General features: G+C 37.2%; 1 protein-coding gene across 3 annotated transcripts in view; it reads right to left on the bottom strand.

Moving 5' to 3' along the window:
• The window catches only part of RNF111 (ring finger protein 111), a 54,177-nt gene that overhangs the window by 24,513 nt on the left and 16,937 nt on the right, over positions 1–12,727 (bottom strand). For all 3 annotated transcript variants that reach the window (XM_042823917.1, XM_042823916.1, XM_042823918.1), the window contains exons 3-4: positions 4,264–4,390; positions 726–889 (exon numbers count right to left, since the gene is read on the bottom strand). In XM_042823917.1, the coding sequence (XP_042679851.1) occupies positions 726–889; positions 4,264–4,390 (291 nt within the window). The remainder of the gene's footprint in view (positions 1–725; positions 890–4,263; positions 4,391–12,727) is intronic.

The following is a 12,727-nucleotide window of genomic DNA, read 5'->3' as shown; positions in this document are numbered from 1 at the left end:
TCACACAACGAGGGATCAGATGCTCAACTTTCAGAAAGAGATTCTGCAATCACACAACTAATCAAAACACGACTAAAATCAAGACATTCTTGAAGAATGTGTTGTAAGATGCTAGCTTCTGACACACTCAGAGAGGGAATTGTCAGAACAGAAAATTTCTTTTAAAAATACATAATCCCTTCTAATCGATCATCACCAACATCACATCAGATTCAGACTTCTTCCACAACTTTTGACAATGCCTGGAAATTGCTCTGATCATTTTCATCATCACTATGTTTGAATGCCAAACTTATTGGATATTAATGGTAGGAGACCACAGAAAGTTACAGTTTCAGAAACCTAGCATGCTTTACAAGTTCAGTTCTTTATGAACTGCTATTACACAGAAGCACTTAGCAGCACTAGTTTTTATGATGTTGCACTGAGGTGTGTATTTTTAACGTAGTAGTTCCATCTGTTCTGCAATTTCTGTCTGGTGAGTAACCTCTCAGACACACCCAATGCAGTTTCTGCAAGAAAAGTTAGATCTAATAGATCACTGGAATGGCTAAACTTTTAATATTGAAAGTAAAGTTGTAAGATTTTCTGACAGGCTGGGAGATCTGTTTGTATAGAATAGTTTTTCCACTGAGTGGTACATTAGAGTTGATACAATTCTACTCCTTACACTGATCATCCTGCTCCTAAAAAATTAAGAGACTTCTGAGACCAGTGTGGCTTACCATCTTCATCCACTGTAAGGTCCACAACCTCTGCTGCATTCTGTCTCAGTGGCTGTATGACTGTGGAAATCCTGCTGCGGTTCCGCTGTTCTTGAGGCCGTGCAGCATGAGTACTAGAGCTCTGTCCCCACTGTGATCTTGAGTGTCCAAGTGTTGAACGAGACCTTAAAAAACACATAATGCCTTAAGTACTGACCCAAATCTTACATTTTTTATATTTTTTCTCCTCACTGTTTCAGAAGTTTTTTTTTCTTTTTTAGTAGCAAAAAAGCATTTTGGTTATGCTGAAATACACATCTGTGTGGCAGGGTATTTAGAAACATTATTTCAGACTTTACCAGATAACTTAATGGAAGGTATCTAACATGTAGTCCTATGAACTCAGTACTGGTCATTTACTTTAATAAACCAAACCACTGTGAAACCCTACAGCATCAGTCATGCAGTAACTATACCTAATGCTACAGCTCTGTGAGAGAAATCTAAGATTCACTGAATTCTACACTACTCCTATGCAGTCTGAAACAGCAGATCTACAAACAATGACAGGAAAGTAAAAATTACAAAAGCCTGTAAATATTAAGTTCTTCTGAGTATTAATTTGTGGCAGCGTTTTCAGAGGATCATTTCTGAACTTTTGAACTAACGTCCAGAGATTGCTTTGGACATTTATCTTGTGAATATTACTTCCCTTGTCCCCTCCAAGAATAAACACAGCTTTGTGTAACATTTAACAAAGCTCAAGTGAAATGCAGCTTGAGAAAAGGAAATCCTATGCCTATACCATTCCTGAGGAAATGGGTGATTTTTTTTCCTGTAGGGTAACAGCACCTGGTTCTACTTAAATTAGTCATATAAATCTGAATGCTCAAATCAATGATAGTTTGAAGTTTAAGCTAAGAGATTACTACCTTTAATTAAGAAAAGGATATTTTACTATATGATATTTACCACTGACTCTCCTATATGCACCGAATAGCTCCATTTTCCAATTTGGAAAAACAACAAACTTCAGTAATTCAGCAGCGAAGAAAAAGGAATGACTTTGATAAAAACAAACAAAACTCACTGCACAAATCACCATGGAGTTCAGTCAACATTTCTATTCTGCCTGTATTCCTTTCACTTCACTGACAAAGGAGAGCAGGGCATTTTCCAGTAGTGCACAAACTATGCTTGCTGCAGTCTCAACTGGCTTACATTTCAATTGCGCGCAAGCACATTTTCTTAAGGTTTGCATTCAGAGGAAGTCTAAATAGACTTGTATGCACATTTGGTGTATCATACTGACATTCCAGAATGAAATTCACCCCCAAGTGCTTTACAATTTACTCCAGAAATTACATATACTTTTTCAAATCTAATCCTTTACATTAGTTTGCATTCTGCAAATTCTTCTGTTAAAAGCACATATACTGCCACTCATTTTTTGAAGAAGTTTTAGCTCTAGATGATTCAATGCAAATAACAAGCAGGTACAAAACTGAGCCATAGGTTTCACAGAAAAGAGCCAGTAGCACTACAGAGCATCAGAAAAGGATGGTTTTCACCCAAGAATGCACTTATACTTTCTCTAAAATAGAGAAAATTTTCTCATCTATAAAAAAATAGATGAGAACAAAGGAAACCATTTACTTTGCTCTGCACATTATTCTGAATTTTTTAAATAGTAACCATAATGTTCAGTTTGCTTACAGCATTTACAATTTTATACTGAACTACTATTAAGACTTCCAATAGCTGCCTTTGGTCCTTATATTGTGGGCTGGCAAAACAGATGTGCTTGAACCACAAAAAAATCTGCATAAGAACTACTTGACATTCACAGCATAAAAGAGACATTTCTAGAAATTTTGAGATGAAGATTTGAACTTAAGACTCTTCTTTACCATAGAAAACCTCCCAGATTTTTTTCTCTTGCTGTACTTTTTTTTTTTTTTTTTTTTTTTTTTTTTAATCACATAGAATCAGGACATTCTCCAACACAAAACAGTTTCTTTAATCTTCTCACAATTTCAGCTGAAAGTTTCCACAGGGAAGTCCAGGAGCCTGAGGTAAAGGGTTTGCTTAATAGGCTCAAACTTTATTTGACCATTCCATTATGATCTTCAAATAGTAACAATAATAAGAGAAGTCTGCAAGTTACAAGGTCTAGCCATCTGAACAGACTAAAATTTAAAGTCATCTTAGGTTGGGTCTCCTCCGTGTTGAAATTAACATTGACACCAACACATCAGTAAAATTGAGAGGAGGCATACTGCTGCTGTTTTGGTGGTATGGTTACAAAAGGTAAGAGAAGAAGCAAGTAATTTTCTTAAGTTTCTTATAGCTCTTAAAGAAAAATATCTTATTAATGGTGGAAAGGGGGAATCTTCCAGAAGTGTTTTATACATCTCTGATAAGGTTTGAACTGATGTTCTATAAGCAAAATTAGTTTAATATGCAATCATTTTTAACCCTACAAAGCTTCAGAGTTATAAGATGCCAGTAAATTAACTTGGCTTAACTCAGGTTATCCCAAGCATACACATTTCCACAGGCTTTAATGATTTTTCTCAACACTCATGTGGGAAAGTTACTCCTAGAAACACGTTTCCAGCAATTTCCTGATGCTGCACCTGCTCATTCTGCAGCTTTTGCTTTCTGCTGAAAAGAGTGATTTTGCACCACCAAGAAATGTGTTGTTGAAGAAATGCATTTTTAAAATGTTGATTTCTCTCCCCTCTCCCCATTTCTTCTCTGATACAGAAGCAACAAGATGTACGTCTTTTTTTTCATGAGTTTAAAAAATAAAAACATCTGTTTCAACTGTTCATATTTTTCATGAATTCGCATTGTGCGCACACCCGATTTAACCATGAAATTGGCTTGTTAGAAATGCAATTTATTCCAACAGAAGTGATTTTTGCAGGAAAACCCACCTGTTTTTCAAATTTTAGGTTACATTAATGAAATCACAATCTGGTGAAAAACAAGGAATGTTTTTATATTGTACTGCCTATTATTACCTTTGCCGTTTCTCAAAAACGTATAGTCATTCTTCATATTCTACAATTTTGCCTTCATGTTCACAAACAAACCCATGTATTTTATTGGCATGCATCCCCAACCGCCCCATTTACACTACAGTTTCAAGTCTTCCACTCCAAAGAACTCTTCCATTGGATTCCATAGAATCTGACAAACATGGAACAAAACTTCCACCGGGGCATGGAAAAACATGAAAGTATATGAGCAGCAGTGGCTTCATAGAAGCAGGATGCTTTCCTAAGCCAATTGGCCTGTGATCTCACTACAGAGCTCAACTTCCCCAGAACTCAATTCTCAGTCACACTAACTACAGCTACCTCCCCAGTCTTACTGTCAAACTTTGGTAAAGCTGTGAGTTTTCGTGTGTTTTCCTTTTTGAACCACAAATGCACAGCTGATGAGAATTTCTGGAACACTACCTTATGGACTTTTAATGACATAGGCTCTCCCCTTGTGACAAACACTGACTTCAGCGTAACTGCATTAATGTAAAAGAGGCAAGTCCCACCTGTAGCTCTCACCAACGGTAACAATCTCCACTTCACTATCTGTTGAGGTAACATTTATTTCTTCATTAGCAGTGACCTGGGGTGTGGAAGATGCTTCAATCACCACAACATCTTCATCAATACTTCCTGATGAGAAAATAAGAAAAGTTTGCATACTTCATCTCATGAGCTGTCATGAAAAACCAGTTTTTTTCTCCTAGACTTAAAACGTAGAATTTCATACAGTATGTCAAAATTTCAAGTGCAACTGTCATATATGTGACCTAACTAGCAGAGGTAGCAATTATATTTTAAATAGTGAAGTGAAAATAAAAAGACCGAAGATATAGAGAGAGGAAATAATACAGCTATGTAAATTAACATTCTACTGTGTACTACAAGCAATTCCGGTGAGTTTTATTAGCTGTAACACAGTGAAATTCAGACATTTAATATAAATACAAAAACTTTCAGGCTAGCAAAGCAGGAGTGGTTTTTTATCTTTAATAGCTTTATTTCTTCCTTGCTCATAGGCATTCCAATCTCAAGGTTAGAGAGTAGAAAAAACAAAAAGCAATGCACTGACTAATAAACATTCTTTCCAAAGCAAAATGAAGATCACAAATAGTGGTCTTACAAGCATCTTCAAATCTACATTCTCCCTGACATTCACAGTCTTATACCAGACAAAGTTAAAATGGAACTATTAGCAGCAATAAAGCAACCCACAAAATCAATTCAGAAAGAAGTTCTGATAGGAAACCATTTCTGGAAGAGTGGCTGAAATTCCAGCCTAATGACGAGACATGGAAACGTCTCTGCAGCTACAATATTGGCAGTGACAAGTTTGAGCTACCTAAAATACTTAAATGAGGCTATGGATTTATTAACTACAGCAATACCACTGAGCACAACAGACTTTATTAAATAAATGAGCTAGTTAGCTTAGAAATAGCAAAAGTCTACCAGTCTGGCAGATCTCTTTTGAGGGCTGCCAATTTCCTTAAGAAAATTGCTTGAACAGCTAGGTCTCCACCTAGTCTGTACACACTGTTCCAGCTGCTTTACCCTATGACAAGGTATATGCTCCTCTATTCATCTGCAGTAAGCAACCGCTTCCTGGCCTAGTAGAAGGATGCACTGCTCTAGAAGAGCTTCACATCCGCTAAGCTACATCCTTACCAATGTAACAGGAGAGACTAACAAAGGTCTGCGGTGGTGGGCAGGGCTCTACTCCCACCCTCAAGCTCTAAGGCTTCTTGGTTTTGGAAAACAAACAAACAACAACAAAACAAACAAACAAACAAACAACATGAAATTGCATTTCAGATTTTCCAACAGTCTTCTTTTGTTACTGGAGATACTCACCCCAGAGAGACGGTGCTTGCAGATGGAAAAAGTCATGCTTCCAAAAACTGGTATTCACCAAAATGTCATGATCAGAAGCAGTATGCAACAAAATCAGTTCTCAGAACTTGCATGACAACTTTGGCAAAAACTGACATTACTAATCCAGTGTCTACAAAATAGTCACATGCTAAAATTGAAAAAAGAGGAGCCATTTTCTCAATATGAAAAAACTGCAGTCAGTCTTCAACACATTCAGAGGTAAGTAAACATCTGCCTGTCATTTCTAACACACAACTTCCTAACACAGATCTGTTCTAGTGACTTCTCAGATAAAACCAGCCAGCCGGGCAGCTGCTCTGGGCCTAACACACACTTGTAAGTAAATTTGTAAGAATTTTGGGAGTCTGAATGTCCTCAGACTCAACAATTACTTAAAATTATGACAGGTGAAAAAAAGCACAAAGATTTCAACCCAAGTGTGATCTCATTATTTCTGTAAACAGCACCTCTTGGAAGCATTGAATACCATGTAAATCCAGTACACACCCCTACCTGAGCTCTGAGGCAAGCTTCTTGTGAAAGCAAAGCTCTCAGCTGGTATCTGTGCAATTTAGATGCTCACCTTTGTGGCTTAAGAATTGATTTTACATGCTCCTTTTAAAGTAAATCTTTAGCTGTGGTGTCATTTTACTGACTGCAAATTAGTCAGAGAACATCAGGATTGTTATTGGCTGAACAGTTCTAAAAACTCCAAAATTACTGATTGGGTCTTCAGTAAAACAGGCAAGGTTGCTATAAACATCCCCAGCTGAGCTGGATCTCAGCCTTCTACACTTCCTACCCTGTGCCTTTTAGCAGCGTTATCAGAAGTCAGAAGCACAAAGTGACCAGGTTTTCATCCCACAGAGGGCTTTCAGAAAGACCAAACCGTAAATCAATAATATCCAATTTCTTCCAAATAGAGACTTGATAGAAGTCTCTAAACTATAATAAATGTCTTACAAATATTTCTAAGATTATACTCCTAGCATAAAAACAACAAATGTAAGTTATGATCACTTATGACTTTGTGACTCATTTTAAGTAAGAGGATCATTTGTGCAAGGCCTACTGGAAGCATACCAAGCACATGTGTTTGAAGTCTGCATATTTTAAAAACATATCTGTTTCTGGAAGAACAGCACGCAAAAAAAAAAAAATCAGACAATGTAAACCAATCACTTTCCTCTGAACAATAATTATTAAAAGTCAGCAACACTGCAGGTAAACAAGCAACACAGGTGTAATGTTTATAATCCTCAGGAAGTAGTTCTGTAACTTATCTGAGAGATGCAAGTAAGAATTCTGCCAAAGGCACTGAAATCTCAAGGCTGCTGGGTTGAAATACATAGACCCTAATCCTAGCAAATCCATGCTGTTTTGTGAATTGATGTAAAGTAACTTCACAAGTTGAGTTGGCTTCTGAAGGTGAGCCTAACCAAACTGAGCAGCTTGTCAGCCAACTTAAATTTTGAGCACATCACCCCACAAAGGCAAAGGAAACCTCCTTCAGTGAGATGACATGCAGAAATAAAACAAATGGATTATCAGAGCTTTTGCTATATGGTTTCTAAAACTACTTGCTCAAGAGAATTTTGAGGCACTCAGATGTGCCAGATGTTTACCACACACTCTTAGCAGGTACCTGGTAAAGCCATGGCTACACTGCAGTAGTAAATACCTGAACATACCTAAGGAACCTCCATAGGAGTATGCTTTGATTATACACACCTATAAAGTAAATTTAAGTTTTTAAGCCTAGGTTTATAAAAGTAGCTTCAATTAACATTTTTATGCTGGTAGTGCATAAAACCAACAGAATCTGACATTTCAATAAATCCTAGTTTTTATTCACTGCATAATTTACAAGACATACCAACAGCCAAAGGAGAAACATAACAGGAATGTACTGGATGACAAGATCCTTGCATATCTTTCTAAGTATTACTTTTGACCTTGCATTTCACTGCACAGGATGTTTTTATATATTCCACTGTGATGAGGTACACACTATTTGTTTTAATGAATAAAACAGTCACTGACCAGTCATTTTCAGTCTGGACTGAGCAAACTTGACCTTATTTTAAGTATAAATATTAATACCTTACTCATCAATGCATCATCTCAATGCTCGACCCTGTAAGAGACAGCTAAATCCGTCCAACAAGTGTTACTGGACTAATGCTATCCTTCTGGATGTTATTCTCCCTTCAAAGAGAAGAGACTAGACCAATGGTAGAAAAGTAGTTATCCAGATTTAACAGTTTTTTCTAACTACTCTCAACATAATACCCATGGTTATACAGCAAACAAAATTACCCTCCTGCAGGTATACGATACTCCTCTCTGCCACCTCCTGAATCAGAAGGCATAGCAAGCAAATTATACTCTACCTGTAGTGACTAAATTAGCCTTTGGGCTACCACTAAAAGATTCATTCATTTTAAATGAGTTAGTTAAACCCAAAAATTCTATTGACAACCACAGGAAGAATTTTATTATTTTCTATTCTTTTTTTTTTTCCTCTACCCAAATCCACAAATTTTATTTCACAGCACATGCAAAACACCAACTTTCAGTTTGTAAGTTTTGCAGATACCTCCAAACTCAGACTCACTAACAGTAGTTAGTAATTAGGTTTTGTATATGACCCTAATTTGAACAGGCTAAAAATGATAATAATCCCTTAACAAGCAAAACAACCTCCAATCTAGCCACCCCCAACCTACATCAAAGACAGCAAGCCTGTCAGATTAATTTATTAACCTGAAAATAACTCAAATAGCATACTACTTTGTTGTCCATTATTTAGATTGTTAAACGAGCATATCTTCTCCCCAGAAAACTGTAAGATTTCAAAATGGTATCTGCTAAGAGCTGCTGATAGACAACAAGCAAGTTCTGGGAAGCAAATTTTTGTTTTACAGTAACCCAGAAGTGATAGGCAAGAGGTGAAGCTGTGTTATACACAGCACTGTTACTTACCTTCAGTGGACCATGACATGATCTGCATATTAATCAGTTAACACCAATATCCCACAGAGGACACAAGTACTACTACTGCAACATCCAAATTTATGGCAGGCCAACTAGTGTCCTTCCTAGAGGGTACTTTGCAATTAACACTGGGTTTAACTAGATGAAATATTACATGTAAAACAGTGAAGCAGTTTTACAACATCCAGTTCCTAATGAGACAGCTTGACCAAGCGTAAATGAAAAAAACATTTCAAACAAGACGTCCACTCCCAGTGACATCTTATTTTGAGTTCCAGGCTTTCAATGGATCAGACCAACACCCACACTGAGGCTCATGTTCTCTACCAGCTGCAACAGGCAAAACCAAGCCACGAGAGCCAAAAACCCAGGCTACAATCCTGTGAAGGAAGTCTCTTACATCACCCAACAGCCACAGCATTACAGAGATCAGAAAGCTCATCTTTGCCTCTTCATTCTTCATGGACAGCTGCGAGTTAAAGTGTCTTAATGCCTTTCTGAATTTGCTGATACTGCTTCTACAGCAGCTTGTGATGGTGAATTCAAGGTTACTACAAGGTCAGTAACTGAGCTTGAAATTGACAAAAGAATATCCTACTAGTGTTAAGGAGCTCTACCTGAGGTTACTTGGAATATATTTTTCACGAGCTGTGCAAGACAGGAGAAATTTTCAAGAGCATACAAACTGTGTAGTACTCTGGTGGAAAAGATGTTAAACAACCAGAACTTAGGGGATCTCACCCAACCATAAGCTATGCTGATAGGGGTCATCTGAAACTCTACCTACTATTTTTAAATCATACACATAGGTCTTGTTCCTATCAGCAGCAATACAGCAAAGCAACTCCAACAGTTGCTTTCAGCACAAAAAGCTGCAGCAGCCATACGCTACTCAGCTCCTCCCAAGCCCTTTTCTACTAAGGGACACATCAGAAAGGGTATGGCATCCACTTCCCTGCTCACTATTGAGATAAAAGCTCTCAGTTATGAGCTGTATCAGTTACTGGGGGAAGAGGAGAGCTTTTATTTTCAGGAGGGATTAAGTAACTAAAAAAATCATTAACAACAGGCAGATCACTTCCATTTCATGCATGTTTATCTTCAACTGTTAATAGAAACCTGTTTAAATAAACAAGCAGCATTTCACATTCAGATTAGCATTTTCACCAGCCTCTGGCTTTTAAAGCACCAGATGTTTATATTCAATATTCTTGGAAGACATACAATAAGTATATTAGTGGATTCAGGCTCAGCTTGGTCCAATCAGCTTTGAACAAAAACTGGAACAGCTTCTCATCAGCATTACATTCTAAGGAAAGAAACAAGGCTTGTCTAGCACTAGCTATTCAATAGCACCGAGTAATGTGCCAGACTTGAAGGAATTTTAAACCCTGTTAGGCCAACAATTTATAACAATGTAAAATCCTACCTTTTTTAAAACAACAACAACAACAACATCTCTTGTGGGTCAGATTTACTGCCAGCTGAATCATGTAAAGCTCAACACCTGCTCCCAGTTCAGCTTTTTTGAGACTTCCCTGAAAGACTGGCTGCCTCTAAGTGTCACCCACAGCCTTTTTATATCCAAGCTGAAGCTTTACTGCAATATTACAGAGATCCAATTCCAGTACCAAGTTGAAATTCTGCCACCCTTGATACGGAAAGTCAGAGGATTTTCTCTCTAGACGTTTACACATGTCCTCCAAGGGCCAGAGACAAGCTTCTGGGCTACCTGAACAAAACACAGAACCAGAACAGCCATTCCACAACAAAAATGTTGCTGCTTGCAGTTATCTGTAAGCTCTGTTTTTTTATTACTATCAACTTACAAATTTGAATATATACCCCTGAAAGCACTGCAATTTCAACTGTAGCCATATCATTAAACTATACAGAGTTGTTTTCACATCATCCACGTCCCCAGCCAACCTCTCTCTCTCCTGAGAAAACTTCCTGTGGCCACCTTTACTTTAATGAGGACGGTGCCTTTTGTGGCAAGCAGTTGGTAAAACTGCATCATCCGTTCCCAAGTGTCCTGATTTGGAACTTCTTCAGTCCCCTCACACTCCTGTAGTACAGAAGTTCCACCAGAATAGCTGAAAATTTACAACAGAAAAGGGAGGAGAAGCTCTGTGAAGTGTTTGGTGTTTGTTTTTTAATTTTATAAAGACTTTTATAAACAGTTTTGTTAGAACAAACAAAAAACCCCACACCTCCATTCATATCATGTTCAAAAAGTAACCACAAATTCCATTAGCTACAAGCACTGATTTACTATTTGTTGCAAGAGAAGTGTTACTTTAATTCCTTGCAATACTCAAAACGTTTTCCCTAAGAGACCTCAATATTTGAAGCAAACAAGTATTCTGACATATCCTTAATACAAATTGCTAGTAAGGAGACCACAATAGTACAATGATGGTTTATGAAATGTTTAAGTATTACTAGATCCATTAAATTGTATTTTTCTTTGCTGATTATTATTTTCCTCCTTTTCTAAGTATCTCCTTTAGTGCTTTTACATGCTGCAGGCTTCATCCTCAGCAAAAGTTCTTAGTCTTTCAAGGTGTTCTATGATTTCAGCAGATGCATCATGAAGGTTGTTTCATGTGCTGGGGTGAACTGTCCCTACCATTAACAGGCTACAATGGCACTGCTTAGCAACATCTTTTATAGATAAGAAGTAACATCATAGTTGCCCATTATACGGGGATGTTACATATCTGTTTTCCCAGCTGGCCCCTAATTTCTGTCCTAATTAGCTCAATAAGCAGAAATGCATTATCTCACAGCAAAAAGCTACATAAAGCATTAATCACACTCTTCTCTTACTAAAAATAGGACACTTGCATAAAGGAAGTCTGCTCAACTTCCCACTCTATCTTCAGTGTAAACAAAAGGCTCAGAACTTCTCCATCTATACATATATCCACTGGAAAAATAAGAATACAGAATTTACATACTTTAAGGCAGAATTACTTCTCAGCTCACCGTATCAGTCCTGAAATACAGCTGACACAATACACATTCTTTAAAGCATATCTTGTTTCAGTTATAGCTTATATCAGTATTTCCATCTGAAATTAACTGGTACAGAGCTAATCAACATGAACAAGAAAAGAAACACCACTTCATAAATGATCTGTATTTTTCAAAGTCTGTTTCAAGTAATATAAAAATAAAGCTACCAGACAATGTACTTATTTTTCCACATGACTGGATGAAGGGCACTACGAAGTCCAGGCTTTCTGCCACCACCACGACAGCACACTGAATGTTGGGAAGTTATCTGAGCAGTTACTCTTCAAGGGAAACTGGTGCTAATTACATTGAGTTTGAAGAGGGCAGAAGGTTTTATCAGCTCAAGTAGATACACAAAACAACCCTGGAAGTTCCCTCTCTAAATGCATTCAGTGTATTTGGAAATAGATGGCTGCCTGAGAAGCCATAATCCAGGCTCTCATACATTCACTAGTTCAGTGTTGCAAGGGGAAGAGTGTTGCTAATGGTACTGCATCACTTTAGATTCACAAGAAACTTCATCTTCTCTGAGAATGAGAAGAAACAATTAACTAGGAAATAGGAAGTCCTGACACAATAGCTTCCCAAACTTATTCTGTTGAATGTATGCATGCCTCTAAGTTAATTATTTGCAAATTAGGCCTTTCAATATGCTTAGGCATGCATTTTAGAAACATAACATGCTGAAGCTTAAAAAAAAAGAAATAATAATAATAAATATGTTTCTGTCCCCACAAATATGCATAAAGATAGCTAAGCCTGCACAGTAACCCTTCCCTTTTAGAGTTATTTATGCCATTCCAACACTTCACGAGTAAGATTTTTGCATTACAAATTTTACTTCTCATATTAAAATAGTACATTAAAGAATAACATGCAAATTATTTCCTGTGATAATGAATAGCAAGTAATAATCTATTTAGTACCATGGCTCTGTTTAAGCATAAATCCTCCCCCATCGTGAACATACACAACTTTTATTTTTATGATGTGTACTTGCAATTTCCAAGGCTTTTTCCTCAAAGGAAAGATCAGCACATTCCAATATATGGTTTCACTTTCCGGAATGCACCACCA

Source organism: Centrocercus urophasianus, unplaced genomic scaffold (assembly GCF_019232065.1).
Source record: "Centrocercus urophasianus isolate 14NV4802_14NV808 unplaced genomic scaffold, USGS_Curo_1.0 seq_23, whole genome shotgun sequence".
Taxonomy (NCBI): Eukaryota; Metazoa; Chordata; class Aves; order Galliformes; family Phasianidae; genus Centrocercus; species Centrocercus urophasianus.
Note: the sequence above shows the minus strand (reverse complement) of the source record. Positions and strands in the feature narration are given on the sequence as shown.